Source organism: Pleuronectes platessa, chromosome 8, assembly GCF_947347685.1.
Source record: "Pleuronectes platessa chromosome 8, fPlePla1.1, whole genome shotgun sequence".
In the NCBI taxonomy this organism is placed as follows: Eukaryota; Metazoa; Chordata; class Actinopteri; order Pleuronectiformes; family Pleuronectidae; genus Pleuronectes; species Pleuronectes platessa.
Window position 1 is genome coordinate 25,826,592 of NC_070633.1, and position 21,853 is coordinate 25,848,444.

The window sequence follows — 21,853 nt, forward strand, 5'->3', positions numbered from 1 at the left end:
GCCGGAAGTAAAGATGGCGGACGTGTCGGGCAGCGAAGTGTCAGAGGAGAAAGAAGCCGAAATGGAGGCGAGGAGGAGGCCGAGGAGGCCGTGGGAGGACGCGCACAGGTCGGGCAAAGCGGGCCTGACCCCCGGGCTGCCGGAGACTCTGGGGGTTTACGACATTAGCGCTGTCAGGAGGGAGCAACGCGACATGTCTGCAGGTAACCGACGTGACTCCGCGGCCACGGCTGCTGATAAACACCGAGAAACAGCGCGGTTTATCACGTTAACTCTGCGCGAACTTCCGGGTTTTTAACGCAGAGATGAATCCTCCTGCGTTAAAAACACTGGAAGTAAACAGCTGCTGTTGTTTAGAGGCAGACATGTTGTTCAAAACTCACTCAGAATGAAGAAACACATGTTAAAACCCACGTCCAGGTCCGACGCCTCACTTCAGCTCCTTCAGCTCTGTGTCTTTTGTTGATCTTCTGTGACACTGACGAAGTTCGGATCATTTAAAAGTTGTGTTATTAAGTTAAAATATCATTTTCTGCCAAGTTCTGTGTATAAATGATGATCAGAGACGTCAAGTTTGTAGCAGGAAGAGAAACGTGGGTTTTATTTTCTAATCTAAGTTATTTGTTTGCACTAAAATGTAAAAAGTCATGTTTTTTATAATCCATGACAGATTGCATGTGATTGGACATTTGTTTGTGACACACATATGTAGGTAGACAACTCTCTCCCCTGTATTTATACACGCTTATACTCTTAATTTACTGTAAAGGAAAAGTACAATCAACTGTTTTGTGTCCTTCACTCTCCCGTGATTCTCATCTGACCGTAAACTTTGTGGTTTTATCTAATCAAGAAGAACAAGGGCACAACTCATGTCAGAGCAAACTCTACTAAACTACATGTTCCACAGTTGAAAGTACAAATAGTAGTAAACGTACAGTTGCTGAGATAAGATGCACAGTATGTCGATATGTCTTTGTGCGGTTTATTTATTTTAAACTGTTAGATTGGACCAAACAATCCATACGTCGATATTAATAATTTCTTGATGAATTCCACGTGATTTATTTCTTTTAAAGTTTTAAAGCCTGTTTAAAAGCCCAGTGAGTTCATCCTGGTGTTCGGGTTTATGAAGCACGACAGGTTCTCACAGGATGAAGTCAAGTGGAAAGGATTAAAAGTCTGTGTGGGGCCATTTGATGTAAAACTCACACTGAGACGATTCAACAAAACCAGCAACTGTTCTACAGGTTTCCCACAACTCATTCTGTTTATGACTGTAATTAATGAACTGCGTGTTTGCATTACAGGTGATTATATCCTTAAATTTGAGCCCAAGGTGATGTCTTCAAATAATAATATTTACTCCCACATATGCATTTTACTACACTCTACAATTGTTGTAAATCAATATAGTCATTTTATCTTTAAATAATTGAACCTGTTCTGTTTTAATCCTCATTAATCCAATGATCCCTATGATCTGAATTTAATGATAGAGGGCAACAGACAATAGGGCTTTGTGTTATATGTTTTCAGCCATAGCAGCATAACAGAATATTAATATTACGTGACAAAGATCTTGATTTTATCATAGTCATGTTTGACAAGGTGTTTTCTTGATGCACTGAATCCCACTGAGCTACAAACAACCGTCAAACCCTCAGGTTCCATCATCCAGAGAAGTTTCCCCCTCGTTCACGTCTCTCCGACGGCTGGCGCCCTCATTGTGTTGATGGCGGCGGTTGTAATTGTTGCACACAATGGCCCTTGTGCTAACGCCGTTGCTCTTGTGTTGTTCCAGATCCGTCGTTGACACGTTTCATCAGCACAGAGCTCACCAGAGGATACTTCCTGGAGCACAATGAGGCAAAGTACACGGAGCGCAGAGAGAGAGTTTACACATGCATGCGTATTCCCAAGGAACTGGAGAAGGTAGCGTACATTACACACCCCGACCTCAGCTGACCCCTTCTATCTTCAGCTCTCTGCATCTGTGCAATGTCCGTCAGCACAGACTAGATGTTTACAGACCACAACAATCTAACAAAGATACAATATAGATATTATTTTCCTAGTTTGTTTATTAATTGGTGATTTAATGAGGACCATATAGATTAGTAAATATTGTTTAATATGTGTGTTTGCATGCAGACACAAAAATATGGCAATAATTGTATTGTGTAAGACAGTGTTATACTAAAATCAAAAGTATCTTATCACTGGTGTCAGGAAATATGAAGTACTGACAGCAGTTTATTTTTGTTGTTCTTCTCATCAGTCAACAGGGGGCAGTGTTGACTCATAAGACGTGTGTATGTCATACTTCAGTGTGATGTCTCTGAATAACTGATCTATACTTCAAACCACTTTTATTAGATGCATCTTCCTAAAACTAATGCATTTAAATCAACTATCCTGTATTAATTATAAACTGTTTTGATCAATTTAACAAAAGTACATTACTTGTCTGAGTCTGCGACTAGGGATTATTGTCATTATTATTCTGTCAACAGTTAGAAAAAATATAATAATGCCGTATTAGTTTCCTGCAGTCTGAGATAATGTCTTTAAATACCTTGTTTTGTTTGATCAGCAATAAAAAATCACAATACCTGAAGTTTACTATAAGGTACCAAACAGATAATCCTCACTTTTGAGAAGCTGTGAACAAATTATAGTTAAAATAGTATAAAGAAAATTGATAAATTTCAAACAACTGATTATACTATTGACCTAATAAACTTAATATATATGTTTCCAATTATGAAGACTGACACAGTTCTATATGATATGTTGAAGATATGGTGGTAATGCTTTACGTTTACATTTAGTATAAAGGTCATATTTTTTAAGAGGCGAGTTTCTCTCTGCAGAAAAACCTCTAAATAGACAAAGCCCTCTCTGACACAGCTCCCAGTGGTTTGGGTTTTCTTTTGGGGCAGCAGAGGAATGTGTGTAAACAAAACAGACCTCAATGATTTCCCTGCGTTCAGCGAGCTTACCGTCTTCTAGGTACCTGACGAGGCCCCGAGACAAGTCAAACAGAATCCACCAATGAGAAACAAACCCTCCCTCCAGCTCCCACCAATACTCAGTCCCCTCAGGTTTTCCCAGTGAGAAGCAATAGGACATTGGATAGATTAAATGCACGGCTTGTGGAATATTCCCTTTTAAAGATGTCGAGGCAATGACTCTTAGACTTTGGGAGATAGTGAAGGTATGTGTGTGAAGTTACTGGGTTTAGATCTGTTTGTTTATTTAGTGTCACGTGGTGCTCGGTAGATTTGAGCTGTTTTTACTATTAATGAGAAGGATGATGAAAACAAGGGGACTATTTCCCCTCCTATAGATTAAATGTGTAAAATGTTTTTGGAGGTGATGAAACTTTTAAACATCACTCCAGCTGATGCTCTTGCAGTTTTCTTATTACAGGTTTTGTCCTTGTTAAATACTGAAAGACTTGTTTGTCCTTCAAGACGAGTGATGTCCCATTTTCTACCGATGACCGTTGTGTAACTTGGAGGCTGGAGACCTTGTTTGACTCTGAGTTGTTGCTGTGCGACTTTTTCCAGTTGATGACCTTTGGCTTCTTCCTGTGTGTCGACGCCTTCCTGTATGTGTTCACGCTGCTGCCCATCAGGGTGCTGCTCGCCCTGCTTCGCCTCCTCACCCTGCCATGCTGCGGCTTCAGGTCAGAGCCTCTTCACGTACTTCTCACACTCTCACCTGCATTCACACACATAAGAATCAAACATGCACGAAAAAAAATGTCTGCATAATCACCTTTTTAAAATGCTGCCTTATGCAAATGAATTTCTGTTTGACAAGTAGGAGATGTTGTGGTCAGGGCACAATGTCGAGACCAGAGAAATGATGAATGTGACCTTGTTTGTATGGAACAGAATTCAGTGGCTCAACCTTGACCTGTAAAGGGGGAAAGGATCATGTGTCAATTTGAGAGGAAGTGGGAATATTCATTTGGTATATAACTAACTTGTAACACAACCTCCACAAAGAGTTGTGCACGTTAGCAAAAACATTACAGCCTGAATTCACTTGCTCAAGTACATGCGTGCTTTCCTTTGGCAGTTGTGGTCAGATCATTTTGTATTGTTTGACTTTTGTTAGTAATGCATCACTTCTTTCTCTTCTCATACTTTTTAAATGACATTGAGATTCTTTTATTGAGCTAAACCATGAAAAGGTTATTCTTGGTGTGGGCACATATCCAGTTAAAAGATAACACCCATTAGTAAAGTTTGCAGTTCTACTTAGTCTCTGAATGTCAATATCCAGTCTTATTATACCAGTTTTACACGTTTTTTTCTATATTATTTGTACAGCCCCAAATTATATTACTCTTCCATTCAGGGGAAAAATAGCCCTAAGACATTGTGTGTGTGTCTTCGTGAATTTTTTGCGTAGTGAATATTCAGGCTTGGCTTATTGATGACAGTTTCTTACAAGGAGTATATTGTTGTCTACGTGAAAGCAAACTTGTTGTTCAGGTCCTTGTATGTTTAACTGTACAATTTTAGCAGGTTTTACTTTAAACGCACAAAGAAAAAACCAACATAATATTGAACTTAGATATTAATGGTCCCTGCCTCTCCCCCCTGCCCGCCTCACCCTCTCTGACTCTCTGTCTGGTTGTCCCCTTGCCTTCCTCCCCCCACTGCAGGGCACGTACATGCCCCTACTGCAGAAGAAGCAGGTACGCTCCCACCAGCCTGTCATGGCTTCAAGATTATCAGAACTGTCCTTCACATGTATTCACCGGCCTCTCTTCATCTCCATTGTGTCTGTTCATGTACAGCTTGGCATCGCACATCATGTCCCATTCTCCCAAGGCAAAGGCCCCATGTTGGTTCCTCAAAAGATCTTTTTTTTTTTTTTTTTTGGAAGTCAGCAAGGGAGGTTTTGCTGAGAGTGCATGCTGGTTCCCATCACTGTGCTGCTTGTCACTGGTACGGCTGCTGACTCTCAAACTGGAAGTTCACCTGCTGAATCCGATCTTCCACTTCTGGTCAACGAGCAGCTTCTCTGGAGCAGTTTGGAGTTTGCTTTGATTAAGCGCATCCCTCTGCAGCAGTTTTTAAGAGAGAACTTAAATCCGCAGCTTCTCGACAGAAGCAAATTGGCTGTTTGCTGCTCACCAGTCGGCTTCTCTAACACGGTTTTGTATCAGAAATGAAGCTTTCTCTTCTTTCTCTGGTCCTGAGCTTTAATCCCAAGTTCCAGGCTAATACAGTATAAAAGACACATGGTTAAAGCTACTTGAAATGCAGCACATAGCTGACTGCACTGGCATAATGTTCATGTGTGTTATGGAGATAACGTGAGCAGAATAGAGATAGTGAGGTCTGCCCTGTGCAGGATGCGGTGGCAGCTGGCTGCAGCAGCTTTGCCTCAGCGGAGGACCGTGTTCTGAATCAGATGCGACGTGATGAGGTTTCTCACTTTTGGCCCCTTTAACATCTGAATACCAATCCTAACTGTGATATAGTCCATTAAAGCTATTCATTTTATTTCATTCGAAAATGAATAACTTAATATTTTAGGCCAAATATAAGAAGAAATAAAAGATATTAACCTAGTATTTTTGTCCTGAGATGCCTTGAACAAGTAGAATCGCTTTCAAGATACAGAACAACACTAATATATATCTTAAAATCACATGGAGAAAGATTAAGAAGTAGATGATATATAGGACTGAGGTTTTATTGGACCCCCACCTCTTTACATGATTAACGGACCACTAGATGGAGCTGTAGCCTCAGGAAATCAAACCATAAAAAACCCTAATATCACTGAAGCATCTTCCTTAAATAGCTTTTCAGTCTATTCTTGTTTTTTATCTGTATCTTTTCTTTTGTCATATGTATCTTAGAAATGAGAGAGGCCATTAAGGACTATGACATGAGTCCTTAATGAATCAAGTGTGTAATTCTGTATTCAAGGGAACATATATCTCTGGTGCAATCATTGTCTTTTCTTCTTGAGACAAAGCCCCAGATGTTCAGCCCCTCCTGTTCTCACTGCTCGGCTGATTCAGAAGACACTGAGATTGATTCAGCTAATTTACACATTTTTCTTAACTCTGCTTGAAGTCGCCTCTTAAAGTAGTTCACATATCTTCAACTACCACTTCCCCCCCCTCCTCCTCCTCCTCCTCACATGTGGAGCATGGTCTCTTTCTACCTGTCTCATGTTAAGGCTGAGGAGGAGCTCCATTGTTAATCAACAGCAGCTAAAAGTAACAAAGGTAATGATGGCTTTTAGATCAGCTCATTGTTGTGCTGCCACGTCTTGTGTACCACTTAGTCGTGATGTAGTAGAAAATTGTGGAGTCGTGCTAGAGAAATTGTGTTAAACTTTGGTAATTAATGACGTAGACATCTGTAATGGATGGCAATTAAAGTATTTGTTGTCTTTTAGTAGAATAAAACCTTTGTAATTAGGCTTTATCGTGGTGTTTCATTCACATCAGCAGGTAAGAATCCGAGGGAACCTTTTCTTTATTATAATATTAAAACAGCTCGTGTGGTGAGTAGTAGAAACATGTTTTTACTGCCGCGCTTCGTGGTGTTTGCAGTCACACAGACACGCAGCTGACATGGAGAATATGCAGGATGTGTTGGAATTAAGCTCTCCGGCTCTTCCCGGTTATCCCTGTCACAAATTTTAAATAACCGGTCCTATGGATTTGTCAGCCCTGCGCTTAACATGCTCCCAAGCTGCCGCTGCCATTAATTGCAAAAGCTGCACATGTTTTGAAGCACGTTACATCCTGTGTGATTCCTTCCAAGTAGTATCATCCAGCACCATTTTAAACGTTTCTATTTTATTTTGATTAAAATATATATTCTCCCATGAAGACAGCCCCTCGAACAGATATGCAATGTTGTTGCGGTCTGTTGTGTTGATAAGAACGACAACATCTTATCTGAGCAGGAGCTTTGACCAAAGACAGAAACTTATTAAAAAGAGATCAATCTCTGGAATGAGATGAATAACTGAGGCTCTAGCTTTAATATTTCATATCTTGTTTTCTTTTGGGTGTGTTATCTCTACTCGTTGCCTTTCTCTTCATGTCGGTCGTCTCATTTTGAACAGAAATGAATTATTCACCTCTGTATGTGTTGTACTCCTGTTTCCTCATGTGGGATAATTTACAGAGATCATTCAGAGACTTTATAATGAGCAGTAAACAGTGGCACTGGTCTGGTAGTGCGTTATTAAACCAGAGGTCCACTCCGTCTTCATTTGGCTTCTTTGGTAAATTTACTAGAGGTGTCATGGAACTACATTACAAAATATGTGTGTATATGCAATAAATCCACACTGCTGCTCTGTCAAAATGTGTGTGTTTCTGAGCATATACACACATTATACCAGACAGTGCATGTTACTTGTGGACATACTGCACTGTGAATGTTGGCATGTGAGTCGTAAGTCAAATACCACAAATGTATTAAAACTCTACGTGTTTCTACACAATTTGACGGTTTGTGTGTTTGTGTGTTTGTGTGCGTGGTCAGTGGGTCACGGCTGCTGCAGCCAGCGCAGGTGTGCGACGTGCTGAAGGGCCTGATCATGGTGCTGTGCTTCTCCATGATGCACTACGTGGACTACTCCATGATGTACCACCTGATCCGAGGACAGTCGGTCATCAAACTCTACATCATCTACAACATGTTGGAGGTACTTCACAATTTATACATTTAATTCCTCACAGTGAAAAAGATACTTATTTATACATTTCCATGTTATGTATCTGTTGTTTACACGATGGTTGTGTCTGTGCCTTCGTCTGTCAGGTGGCAGATCGACTCTTCTCCTCTTTCGGCCAAGATATCCTGGACGCTCTCTACTGGACGGCCACGGAACCCAAAGAACGGAAAAGAGACAGTATAGGAGTCATCCCTCACTTCCTCATGGCCGTCTTCTACGTCTGTATCCTTCTGGCTCAAATCAACAGCAGGTTTTAAATCCTTATATTGAAATATTTGAAGGTGTCTAGTAGAGTGGGTTCTGCTTTTAACAGATGATGTACAAGTGCAGCCTCGTGTTATGCTCATATTTCTTTGTGAGCTCTTTATGACCAGTAGAGAAGATAAATAAGAGTCTTTTATAGGAAGTGCAACATAACTTGGCGGACAGACACGAGAATCCGCTTTGCTTTGATTTTCCTTCGGCTAAACACTGGAGCCAAAAGGGAGGAGATGGATTCTTTTTTGCTCAGGTCTGGAACTAGGATGATGAACTGCAGAGCCTTAGTCAGGTTCGGTGCACTGGATATCTATCTTCCTGTCTCATCCCACAATTAGGACGATTAAAGACTTTGAGATTAGGTTTTCATACTGTACTTTATAAAGATTTAGGTGAGTGAATGAGCAGGACACAGGGTCGTGTTTTCAGTGTGCTTTTAGTTTGGGTTAGGAGGTTGTCAGTCAAACTGTTAGGTTCCATCCCTCGTGATAGGTTGTAATGGAGTTGTATTCAGTGTTAAATTGCCTTTTTAAATGAGTTGCTTTCCTGAGTGCCGGCCTCTCAGTCCTCCATTCCATCCTCATCATGGTCCAAGCCTCCACCCTCAACGTCGCCTTCAACTCCCACAACAAGTCCCTGCTCACCATCATGATGTCAAACAACGTCAGTGCACAATTATACACACATAAGTTATTTGTCAGCATATGTGTTCCAGAATAATTCAACTTGCCACGTTGGTGATGAAATGTAGCTGCAACATTATTTTCCATTTGGTGAATTCTTCCATTTACAATCCTTTCTTTGTGTTTCTGTTCCCTCTCGTGCACAGTTCGTGGAGATCAAAGGAAGCGTGTTCAAAAAATTTGAAAAGAACAACTTATTCCAAATGTCCAACAGTGGTAAGACACAGAAAAATATCATTCTTAAAATGTAATTGGACAACATTTGTCTTGTTTTATTTCCCCCCCATGTTGCTGTGATGTTCTCAGCCTCTATAGAATTAGATATTCACAGAGACTTGAGAGTCTCACTCCGGGATAAAAGGGAACAATTCCTCTGAAAAATGTGTCCTACAAACAAATGCATTGGTTCAGTACATTCTGATCCTCTTCTTCTTAAGATCCGTCGGCCGCTGTGCTTACATATGAAACGGTTTCAGTCTTAATTCCTCATCCTTACAGAGGAAGCTGTTCTGAATCCGTTCTGGAGAAGCAGATGTATTGTGTGTTTCCTCTTCCATCCCCACAGGCAGCATCGTTTTATCTCAGTCACACTAATTGTATTCTAATGACAGCAGAAGACAATGAGCTTAATCATCTGCCATTTTCTCAGTTCTTCTCTGATCGTTGCCTGTTTATGGAGATAAGTCATAACTGGCATTTTATTACTAATGCGGATAATGCTTTGCTAAACCTATACAGCTGTGCCTTTTTATATTTATATAGATTACTGCTTATATTGTGCAGCGCTGACTAGTGACAGACTATAATTTCCACTTATTTCATTGCATGTTTTTTTAACCTGACACATCTGACAAATTTAAAACGTTCTATCACCTGTTTTAACACCTACAGCTTTAGAGTGTTATTTTTATAGCTCTTTTTATAGACAAGGTAAATGAAAGATCTTCACACAATGTATTTAAATAAAAACAGCACAAAAAGCAGCAGTACCATAGAACTAATAAAATGCTACTTAAAACAGTAGAAAACATCTAGACAATATTAAACGTAAGTTCAAGTAATTCAAGTCATCTGCAGCTACAGAAATAAAAAGTCAAGTGATCGGTTGCATCAATTTATTTAATTATATTGCTAAAAATTGTTGTTGTACACATTCAGAAAGTACTGAAAAATCAGATGTGGAAATATAATTCTAAGATGTACTGTGTCTGTTGGTTTTTCCATAATACTTAAATGCTGTCTCACTTTCTGTGTGGCATTAAAGCGGTTTTTAAAAGACTTAAAGTGAATCCTGCAGAAACCCTGATGAGAATGGAAAGTGTCTTAAATGAAGATGCAGTTGGCACCAATAACGTTTTTGTTTCCGGATTGTTTTACAGTTGAAAGATTTTAATTTTAAATTTGATTTATTTAATCCTGCAGATATCAAAGAGCGGTTCACCAGCTACGTTCTCCTGCTCATCGTCTGTCTCAGGAACATGGAGCAGTTCTCATGGAACCCAGGTAATTAGGTGTTTTCCTTCAAACTAGAGTTGCATAGATCTTTTTATAATAGTTATTACAGTAAGTTACCTCAGGTGTATTGGGCATAGTTTTAAATCCCAGCACAAGGGTTGGTGCTCGAAAAAAATAGTATGTTAAGCAGCTACTTTCCTGAAGTTTCCGACGACCCTGTGCAGCACTGAGGGACGTGGAGCCTCCCACACACCTCAGGGAGTGAGACAGAGTGGAGCGAGGGACGAGAGCTCAGCGTTTGTGTTTGACAGCTCTCTGGAAACAATCAGCTCCTCCTGACAGGCTCAAAGCCAGAAACACAGTAGATGACAGACGTGGCCTGTCGGCTGAAATCACAACACTGATGTACAAGCACCAGTTGAGCTACAGCTCTGTGTTGCTAACGAGAGATTAAGTCCCCAGTTGTTCACTCTTGTTCCATGGTAACTTAATTTCCACCTGCTCTCCGATCATTTCTATTAATGAGCTCACCCTTTCACACTTTCAAATTAGTTGCTTTGTCATCTGATAAATTACTATAAACACATCAATTATTGTCATTTTAAAGCTCCAAAGTTTGAATTATCAATTGATCACAGGGCTGAAATGATGATGGTTGCTCATACTGATGAAAGAGTTGTTATTAAAGCAGTTCTCCTTGAGGTTTAAAAAGCATATTAGCCACCAGATGATGAGAACATTGAAATTGAATTTAAAAATGTCGTCTTGTTTGCTTCCTTTCCTCAGAGCACCTGTGGGTGTTGTTCCCCGACGTCTTCATGGTCGTCACCTCTGAAGTCGCTGTCGACATTATTAAACACGCTTTCATCACAAAGTTCAACGACATCACTGCAGACGTAAGGACAGAATCATATTTAAGCGTGTAAAACTGTTATATATATATATGGTTCCCTGCTTTCTTTCATTTCTCACAGTCCTGTATTTGTCTCGCCTCCCCTGCAGGTGTACAGTGAATACAGAGCCAGTCTGGCCTTCGAGCTCGTCAGCAGTCGACAGAAAAATGTAAGCAGCCCTCTCTTCTTCATATCACCATCCTTATATTTGCATAAAAAGTGCTGGGCCTACGCAGCTAATCAATGAAGTTTTGTTGAGTGCTGCAATCTGTGCTCGTGTGTCACTGTGTAGGCTTGTACTGACTACAGTGACTCAGTGGCTCGGAGGATGGGATTCATCCCTCTGCCTTTGGCTGTTCTGGTAAGACAGGCGGCCGTCTGTTGCTATTCAGGAATTAATACCAGAAGAATTAGTCACTAGCACATAAATATTAGCCAGAAAAACTTTAAATCTTGATATTCATTCTGCTTTGTAATGTTTTAACAGCTTATCCGAGTGGTGATGACTTCAGTCAAGGTGCAGGGAGCCCTGTCATATACGTGTGTTTTCCTCTTTTATCTTGGGTAAGTCTTAGGTTTCGTTTCACTAATGATGCAGCAGGATTTTTATTCTTCATTACTCTGCCCCAGCATCCAGAACACAGCGAACCTTTGAGCCTAATATTACTGCTCTTGATGTAACCGTACATGACATTTTCATTTTGCATATGCTGCATATATTTTAATAATGTACCAAAGGAGAAGCTCAAGAGGAGATTTAAACGCTATAACCGATTTGACTAAGTTGTTCATGCAGATTAATATGATGATAAGATATGTAGTAGTTCACTCCCTTTCCTTATTGAACTACAGACCATTGCAATTGAACTCAAAGTCTAATTTCCATTTATCTTAATCTGAACATTGTATTCATTTAGACATAAACAAGTGAATATTTAAATGTTAAGATTTTCTATTTATTTATGGAGTCTCAAATATGCACAGACACTCTTTCTATAACACAAACCACTACACACAGACATGCTTGCAGTCTCTTGGATGCACACTAACACACACACACACACAGACACACACACACTGTCATAACCCACAGTCAGATTCAGACACACGCTGTTACATAAGCATCAACGCTGTGGCCTCACGTTCTCCCGCGCTGAGCCGCTGACGGCCTCGCTCACTCTCATTTGCCACATCCCATTGGGCTCGTACCATTGAAGAGTTTCCCTCGGGGTGAAGAATACAATGTTGTCATCTCTAGTGCCATCACTGGCCTTCCCCACCCCCAAGTTAAAAATAGCTTGACCAGAATGCTGCGCCGTGGCAAAGATTCAGCTGTGCAGACACACTCGCTGTTCGAAACATCCTACTGCAGCGAGCGGTGGTCTACATACCCCGATGTGTCCGTCTCTCTCTCATCACCGTGTCAAGGTCTGGGTCTTATAGCTAAACACAGAGGGATGGTGCACATCAACACACTGGTGTCAGTGGTGGGATATGGACAGTGACGACTTAAACCAGATGGTTGAGGAGATTAATTATAGCTGTTGCCCAGATCAAGTTGTGACTTAATGACATTTCTTATTATGTTTTGATTTAGATGCATAAATTCATCATATTTATCACTCCAGTAAAAATATATTCAACTATAACAATAATTGTTGCAGAGAAAGAAACAGTTTGATTCTTTCAGTCAGTGATGCAACCCTGTTAACCTCTGCCTTCTCCCTTTGTAGGTTGGTTACACTTAAAGTGTTGAACAGTATCGTGCTCCTGGGGAAGTCGTGTGTTTACGTCAAGAGAGCCAACATGGAGGACAAACTGTTTGAGAAGCCCTCCACCCCCACTGCCTCTTCCTCTGCAAAGACCCCCAGTAAAGCTGAGCCGGCCAGATGTCCCACACCTTCAGGTAAAACACAGACACCTCTCGGACTGGTTTTGAAAAACAAATGCACTTGTCCCCATTTGCATTTTGCTCTTAAAAGGTCAAGTGTGTTTTTTGCAAATTGGCTTCCTGAGGCAGCGGAAAGCAGTTGCACTTATGACCAACACACTGTTGGACTGAAGTCAGTGGTGCATTATGTTACTGTTGCACTGAGAATCATCACCTGAATTCACAGCCCTCTAAACTGAGAGTTTCAGCTCATTGTGCAGTCGCTACTTAAGTGTTTTGGTTCAATCCCACCGCACTCGTTTAGGTCATAAATATTTCTGCTTTCTCCAAGTTGCCAAAAACAGATACAAGAAAGTTATTGCCTGTTGAAGTTGACGTGGACATGTCCAGTATGCCATCATATTTTAAATCTGTTCATCAATACAATGGGAGCAAAATATCACCATGTCAGGTTTTTTAGGAAAGAGAAGCACAGAGGTTGACCCAGTTAATGCGGGGAGTGTGTCCAATCACTTTACCTAATTATTCATCAACATCTCAGCTCGATAACATTCTGTTCCTCTCACTAATTCCACTGTGTGGAGCACTCACGGATCCCATGACTGAGCAAAACCAAGACTTACTTCATGGAATTGTGTAACTATCATGTGTTGTGATTGGTTCTAAATACATAATATGTGTATATATATTGCAGTTTTATCTTAATTTTGGTAGCTATTGTGCAACCAATTACGGAGAATATACAAATCAAGCATATTCATTTTCAATTGCAAACAAGTTATGTAGTCATAGACCATCGGCATAAAACATTAAACATATGTATAAGAAGAGACCTTAAAGAGCCTCCTTCTTCAGTAACGTCATGGGATTTGATCCTGCTTATTAATAATGTTGCATGTTGCTCTCATGCCTCCTGCTTGAACAGCTGATGAATTATGAAACATTGAATAGATACGAGGTCTATGGTCTAATAGTCTACAAGGTTGTAGCACTTCAGCTTTATAGTGTGGTTGTTAAAGCTTGTATAAATAATTGTTTAATCAATTAGTCAATAAACAGAACAATTATTGGAAAGTAAATCAAATCATTTTGAAAGGACAAAAGTGAAAAAGAATCTGGATCTTAAATGATCAGCTGATAGTGAAAACAGATGTTAGCTGCCATCCTGCACTTTCTGCTGTGTTTCAGTTGCATGAAAGGAAAGGAAAAAATATATATATTTTTCCTACATTCATATTTTTGATAAAGACTCGTGTTAATATCTTGACAAACTGTTTAACGGGCCTCGAATGTAAAGTCACAGACAAACACAATCAGACACAGATTCGGAGGCGGCTGTATCTCCCTGACGTCTGTAACCAAATCCCTGCTGATTGTTTTTCTCCCACGTGCCACAGAGCTGCCGGCTGCGCTGAGCCAGGAGCTTTAACATAACAAAGATCCTGATGGTGAATCGTGTCACATCAAACATCAAAGCTCCTGCCACTGGAAGCTTAAGGCACCATGCTCCAACATATAGATTTCTGAGATGGCACTCAACAGAGGGCCTAGACCTCTCTTAAATTGCTTGACCCGCCCCCTTGTCGAGATCCGCGCCAAAATTTCTAGTTTCTTGTTCATTTCCAAAATCCTGAAGGCAATTTTTGTGGAAATCTGCTTTTGTGTAACACAAACAAATGTAGCTAATAATAACAGTACTAATAGCATTTACATTTGGAGAGAAATTGATGCGAGTCTCTTCTTCTGCCTCCCAAACGCTCAGCGGCTGGGATTTGAACCAGCGACCTCAGATACCGTGCTCACTTTTCTTACATTGATCTACTCTGGTCGGCGGTTCCTGCTTCACCTGCTGCTCCATTGGATTCATTACACAAATCTGTTCATCTGCACGTCTTTGTCTTTAAAATAATCTGGACACACATAACACATGAGATCCTCCATCTGTGTTGACTGCATGATTTCAGCCGGAGGGCAGAAACGGTCACTGAGCAGTTTCTGCCATATGGTGGATAAGTTTTATCAAGGCTCACGGAACGTCCAGAGGAGAAGTGACTAGTTTGTGTGTATTCAGTGTAAACACCTATACAGGTGTTTATTAACACATGTAAACAAGAAAAACATATTTGTTAAAAAAGTCTGACGAATGAATGGCTAAAGCTTGAATGAATCGATTTATTTTTACCCCTTGGGGAATGTCAGGAAAATATTTGATTTAATAATTGTTTCTTAGATTGTAGAATTCTTTCTTAGATTCATATTTGACATTTATAATGTATTTCTCAAACACACGTATTGTATATACACACTTTCTATATGCTCAGTGTGTTGCACTGTAAAGTGTTGGTTCAGCTCTGTCTACAGCAAGAACTGGAAGTTTGTTGTAGCCAGTCGCCTGCAGCCTGGTGCTCGTCTCTGTGGACAGGCTTGTTAATATCCAACGCTGCTTTGCTCGATTCTCTCTCAAACGATGAATTATTCTGTTTGGTTGATTCTGCAAATGTGAGACGCGGCTCACAGTTACAAGGCTCTGCAGTGTTTTCTCTTAACATAATGCAGTGGATTGTGAAGGAAGCCGACTGTGCTGCAGCAGCAGGCTCAGACTCAGCCTCCTGCTCTGCACACGTTTCACTGCCTGGGTTGTGTTGGATGTGAGCAGTGAGGCGGGTGTGGGTTGTGTTGGATGTGAGCAGTGAGGCGGGTGTAGGTTGTGTTGGATGTGAGGCGGGTGTGGGTTGTGTTGGATGTGAGCAGTGAGGCGGGTGTGGGTTGTGTGAGTCGTTGACCTGGCAGGTTGATTCACTCCCTGTCAATCAACCTAAAACAACTCTTTAGAAGAAGAACACCACTTCGCACTTCGCCCTCGAACATAAAACATTGTTTTATGTTCGATGATGATTCAGGATTTACAAGCTGTTTGTTGTTCTTGGACACAGACCCTGCTTCTCTATTTAAAGTTTATAATGTAAGAGCCCAAAATGTCCGGTGAATATGTCTTTACATTTTCACCATCTGCTCTCTACAGGTGAATCTAAGGTGGATGAGGTCCCTGCCACACCCTGCAGTCCACCATCCTCTTCCTCCACCTCCTCCTCTTCCTCTGTGACCACTCAGCCGGCTCCCAGGACTGACTTGTTTCCTCCCCCGCCCACTGACTCCTCTCCTGCTGCACCAGCAAGTCGTCCTCCATCTCCATCTCCACCACCTGAACCAGAACAACCCGCAGCCTCACTCTCCAAAGAAGAACAGGAGGAGGATGAGGAGGAGGCACAAGCAGCCGCTGAGCTGAAGCACAGGACTCCCAAAAATGACCTGCTGGAGGTCGACCGGTTCACAATTGTCGGTAACCGCATCGACTGAGCAGCAGCAGCAGCCGCGGATGTAGTGATGAACCACTCAGGAAGGACAGACAGCGGAGGCCTCTCAGCCCGGCTCTTCTGGCCAACAGCAGCAACAAGCTGAGTATTTATTCAAGTCAGTGGCGACACAGTGCGTTATGTGAACAGAGACACAGCCTGAGACCATCCCGCTGTGCTGGAAGCCTGAAGTCGAGAAGAATGACGAGGAAAACTTGAGCAGGATTTTAACAGCAGGAGAGAGAGAGAGGGAGGGAGGCGTCAGGATGAACTGGTGTGTGTGTGTGTGTGTGTGGGTGTTAGGATGGTTCAGTGTTGAGAGTGTGTGATCCAGCGTATGTGTGAGCACACAAGCACTTCCAGTGTGAGCAGCACTGGGACCAGGAAGAGAGACGTTTTCTCAGTTTGCTCAGCAGCTTGAAAAGAACCCAGAATAACTTCTAAACTAAAACCTGGCGCCATTTATATCTGCATCAAGTGTTCCCTCTTCCCTCTAGTTAAAACAAATGTCAGGGTATTTTAGTCTGAATGTTAGTTGTAGGTCTCTCATTCAATCAGTGTACAAGACAAACTTATTATTCTTTAAGGAGCCGCACCATCAGATTTACTGAGGTTATATTCACACTGTTCAATAAAGAGGAACTAGAGGTGGTCAAAGTCGAGTTTCCTCCAAACTGAGGGTCAGGTCCCTGTAGTGATGAAAGATACATTTAAGTGGTCTTGAGATGATTAACGAGACATGAAAGCGGAATAAAAAATATATTTTGCTGCACATATAATACAGTTTAATTAGATCCCTCTACTATTTCTATACATTTTACCTTTTAGGCAAGAGGAAAAGAGAAAGAATGATCTTTTAGAATTGGTCTCAACTGTTTCACACACAGCTGGTGATCTGAGGTCGCTCAGAGTTCAGAACAAACTAGTAAACACTGCAATTAACCGTCACACACTGTTGATATTAGAGTCTCTGCTTCTCTGCTCGCTTCATCTGCCGCTGTGTTCAAACGAAAGTGAAAGTTTATACCTCGCTGGGGCTTGTTTGGGTTTTTAAAGAGCAGCTTAAAGTGGAGCAGCCACGTTCCGTCATTAGCAGCCGACACAGAAACCTTTTATTCAAAGGCCCAGTCAGCGCAGGGCATTACCCGAAGCCGCAGCTCTAATGTTGAAAGGCTCCGACACTAAATCTGTTGCTTCTCCAGCCACTTACACCCAGAAAAAGAGCTTTTGCTGAAGATAATCTCAGTTTCCTTCCTGCTAAGGTTACGTTTGTCATCACTTTGCCCCGAGGGACTCATTCTTTTACATCTCACATCCTTCAAGGTTTAACGAGGGTGATTGTCGTTGGATAGAAATTGTATTTACTTCTTCGTTACTTTCGGTCTGGAGAATGTTTGCACTGATGGACCACGTTGTCTTAAATGGGACGGGTCCAGTTTCTCATCGGCCTCTCAAGTGATGTTCTAATGTTTACATCCTCAGAAAAAAAAAAAGAAGCAATATTTCCACAACAAAATGCCTTGTTTGAATGCATGCTTCTTTTTCTGTTGACTGATCTTGTGAATTTTTTAATTTAAACTGATTTTAACTTTTTCTTTAATTGCAATGAAAAACCTATAAAGGCAATATATGTATTAATATATATATATTATCGTATTTGCTATCATTTGTTACACATGTTTGTGATTTAAGCGTGAACAAGATATTATCTATTATTCCAAACATATAATATCAAAGTGCATAAGTTTCCTGCAGCCAGACCCAAAGTTTCAGCTGCAGAATCTCATCTCAATAAGTTGAAATCCATCAATCAATCAATAAGGGAAAGTTCTGTAGTACTTCCTGGTTCCTGCCGTCGGTACTTTGCATCAACAGCTTTGTGCATCAAGCTTTTTCTTTTAGCTGAATCATAAAGACAAATACATTCGAGTGCTGACAGTGATTTCAACAGTCTGAAAATAAAAGTGGGTAAATTGAATAATATTTAGAATGATTCAATTTCGTCTTTTTGGTCCCCTCAATTCATTATGGAATTCAAAAGGTACTTATCAAACATGAAGGTTTTATTTTAATGTTTTGCTTTGAAAAGAATGAAGATGTATATGATATAGAATATAGATGTATATAAAGTTTACACATATCAGCCTTGATTTAATTCTGTTTTGAAGAGAGAGATTGTAATATAAGATACTTCTATTTTTGGAGCTGCCAGTTGTTGTTCTTTTTCTTTTCTGTGCATGAACTCTGACTCAGAACTTCATGTGTTTGTTGTCAAAAGTCTTGTCTCCTCTGGTCTGAGCTCGGCCTCGTGGTGATTGGTCTGAAGCCGACCCCCAGCAGAGCTCAGGGCCAGGATGGAGACGAGGCTGAAGTGTTCTTATGAAAGCTGCGATGGTCCAATACACTGCCTGCTCTGTTCATCAGTTTGGTTCCTTATTTAATTGTATGTAAATTCTCTTTTTTTTTTTGGTTAATAAAAAGTTGTTTTTTAAGTGTGTTGTTTTGATCCAAATAATGCAGTAGAATGATTATGAAATATTGTGTTTCTGATCAGCTTTGTGAAGATATTCATGTGTTTCTTTGCTGTTGGAGCCACTTCATTTATTTGGAAACAGGTTTTTTATAAGGATGTCCAAACGTGAAGTCATGAGGATGTGATGCTGCACCTCAAGTTTCCCTCTGCCTCAGTGTCAGTCAGTGTCTTTTACTTCCCCTCACACAGTTTCTGGGTTGAGTAACTCATGACCTGTCTGGATCTTCTACCTACAGATGCTTTAACTCACAAGTCTGGAAAACCAGGATAGAATAAAAAAACCTGCTAAAGACGTGAACAACTCATAAAACTGCAGAATTTAAAAACTGCTAATTGTTTCATTCAGGTGCACAAGGAAATGTTTGTTCTCAGAAGTCAGTTTGTTTCCCACTCAACAAAAACAACTGACATTTCCTGTAGCTACAAAATGCAGATGTGAAACACTCAGTCCCGGTTGAACCGCTTCACTCTGCAAAATCTAATTCAGTCTAATGCAAACAGTGCTGCAGTAAATACTAAACCTGTGAGAAGAGGTGCTTATTCAAGCTCATGGTCATTTTGAAGGATGAACGTTGTGCTGCTGTTTAACCGTCTCACATTAGACAGAAGTGTTTTGTGGCATAACTCACTGATGATGGTGTGGGAGGACAAAACAACAAAGCACTTGTTAAACTGAACAGTATAGTCGGGATGAAATGAAGATTTACTGTCGTTGTAGTTCTTATGTAGATTAAACTAAACACAAAATATAAAGCATATGTCTGAAATATCTGGGAATGCACGTGATCAACATGAAATGTGCATGTCTTATATCTACAGGCCTGTTATGGTTTAGACAGATCTGCAGTGAAGTAATCGTAATCTGTATCACGTGCTGTCATTCGGACAAAAGCTCTGGACAAAGCTTGTGAGTGCACCTTGAGTTGTGTATTGTTAAACTACATGAATGTGTATTTGAAATACAGGATTACAGCTCCTCGCCGCCTGTAAGCCGACGTGTTCAGCCCCCGGATGTCTCCACCTGTCCTGAGGCCGAGCTGCAGCTCCTGTGTCTGTGGAGGAGCTCAGGTCAGGTAGAGTAAATCTGCTGCAGACATTCTTAGAGAGTTAATCTCCTTAAAGTGCAGAGGACGAGCTTCAGATGTGCCACAGTGACCGGGAAGTCGACTCCAGACAGGACCACAGTCGTAGTGGAACTTGGAGAGACTCTGATAAGTCACAGGGTTGAGATGATGTGATGCTACTTCTGATGAAGGTGTAATAACAAAATGAGTTCAAGTACAAAAGATGAATTAAAGGCTTTAAACTCAAACTTAGAATCTGTTTAAATGCCTTAACTTTAATCAGGTTTCCTTTAAGCTGAACCTAATCTCTAAAAATCGTTTTCTTTTGGCTCAACCATCAAAGTCAGTCCTCAGCAGTGACATTACTTCTTCCTCCGGTGCATGAAAAGCTTCTCCTCAGCTGAAGGTCCCATCTGCCCCTGTGCAGGTCTAATGAGTGTGATCAGTGAGGGTCGGTGCTCAGAGCCACTGACCAAAGTTTCTCCAAACAGGAGGGCCCCTTGTATCCAAGAGTCCGGGGCCCCATCTGCACCGGGGGAGAGGACAAGGATGTTATTGTGCCGAGAGACAGAAGCAAAAGTCCACCTGACGCTGCTCCACCAATCAGGATGCACCTCTGGGCTGGACTCAGGTATCCTGTGTCTGCCCTCTGGGAGGGGGGAGAGGTCAAAGGTCGGGGAGACAGAGAGCACCTGTTTGAAAGGAGACTTGGAAAGTTTGTTTGAGGGGAAATGGTTCTGAAAAGCTTGATTCACCACAGAATACTGTAGATAAAACTACCAAACAGCTTGAATAAACTTTATTTAAATGGTATCAGCTACACTTATCAAATAATCATTGCTGGGGTGTAATATAGTACATTTATTATCTATCTTTACTGAAGTACGTTTATTTTCAAGTACTTTTCACTTTTACTATACTACAGGTATCAGCAATTACCTGTAGTGTTAGTGTTTTCACTCACATTATGTGCTGCATTCTTCGTTAATATGAGTCTGTGTTATGGTTGTAAAATATTCAGTATAAACATTTAATGGTTTAATAAATAGACTATTGAATTAGGCAGTAGGCTTCACTCAGCAAGTATACGTTTACTTTTAATACTCAATGTATATTTAAAAGTTAGTATCTGTTACTAAATTAGGTTAAAGTGGAACTTTTACATCAGTACATGTTGTGTATTTGACTTCATACATCGCTGTCATTATTATTACACTTATAATCCAATGGAAGTACAGAGTTTTAATTTGTATGTTTAAGTATCTTTCCCATCACACTTTCCTCTTGAGTAAATCCCTAATCATGAACTAATACTTGTAGATTATTTTTAAAGCAGTTGGGACTCTGCACCATTTCAATACTTCATTAATAACCAGGTTCCTTTAAATTGAAGCCTAATGAAGTACATCAGATGAGGAGATGTACTTCTACTTCAATTCCACCGCTGCCTATTCCCTTCATAGAGATTCCTCTCAGTCTGAACATGTTTCAGCTGATAAATGTTTGTGTTCATCCATTTAAAACATAGAAATAGAAGCAGTTCTCATCCACTGGTCCCAGTCCTCCTCTCCCAGCAGGAGGAGCGCTTCCCTCTGGACCGGTCCTCCCTGTGCAGACGCCGGAGCAGCGGCGGCGCGCACCCCCGCCCTCTCCCGTGACGCACGGATGCCGGAGCGGCAGCGACAGGCGCGCTCATCTCGGAGGGACTGGAGACCGGAGACTAGGGGGGGGAGAAGATCGCCCGGTTCGCGTCCATCGGTGGAGCCTCAGATCTGCGGGGGAACGATGCGCAGACGGAGCCTCTCCGCGGGCAGCGCCACTTGAGAAGCTGCGGTCCTTCCTCCGCCGGGACACTTTTCTACTCTCGCCCCTTTCCTCCTCTTCTTGACAGGGAACCAGACGAGAAGCTTCCAGCGCTCACTCGGCTTCGTTTGACCCCAGTTTGAAGACAGATCACTCGGGTTGGTTATCTGTCGCTTGGACACA

The 21,853-nt window shown here is 41.2% G+C and overlaps 1 protein-coding gene across 1 annotated transcript; it reads left to right on the plus strand.

Moving 5' to 3' along the window:
- On the plus strand, positions 1-18,762 carry tapt1a (transmembrane anterior posterior transformation 1a). The gene is made up of 15 exons (XM_053429232.1): positions 1-203; positions 1,805-1,935; positions 3,576-3,694; positions 4,685-4,717; positions 7,545-7,707; positions 7,824-7,959; positions 8,561-8,658; positions 8,825-8,894; positions 10,101-10,181; positions 10,920-11,029; positions 11,136-11,195; positions 11,319-11,387; positions 11,514-11,590; positions 12,760-12,932; positions 15,940-18,762. Exons 1-15 carry the CDS (start codon positions 14-16, stop codon positions 16,272-16,274), a joined length of 1,845 nt encoding a protein of 614 aa, XP_053285207.1. The 5' UTR covers positions 1-13; the 3' UTR covers positions 16,275-18,762.
- The last annotated feature ends 3,091 nt before the right edge of the window (positions 18,763-21,853 follow it).

Bases quoted from the DNA above. Each gene is read 5' to 3' on its own strand.
- tapt1a (XM_053429232.1), top strand. From the start codon at position 14: ATGGCGGACGTGTCGGGCAGCGAAGTGTCAGAGGAGAAAGAAGCCGAA. The intron at 7,708-7,823 runs GTACTTCACAAT...TTCGTCTGTCAG, and splicing joins TCATCTACAACATGTTGGAG to GTGGCAGATCGACTCTTCTC. The intron at 12,933-15,939 runs GTAAAACACAGA...TGCTCTCTACAG, and splicing joins CAGATGTCCCACACCTTCAG to GTGAATCTAAGGTGGATGAG.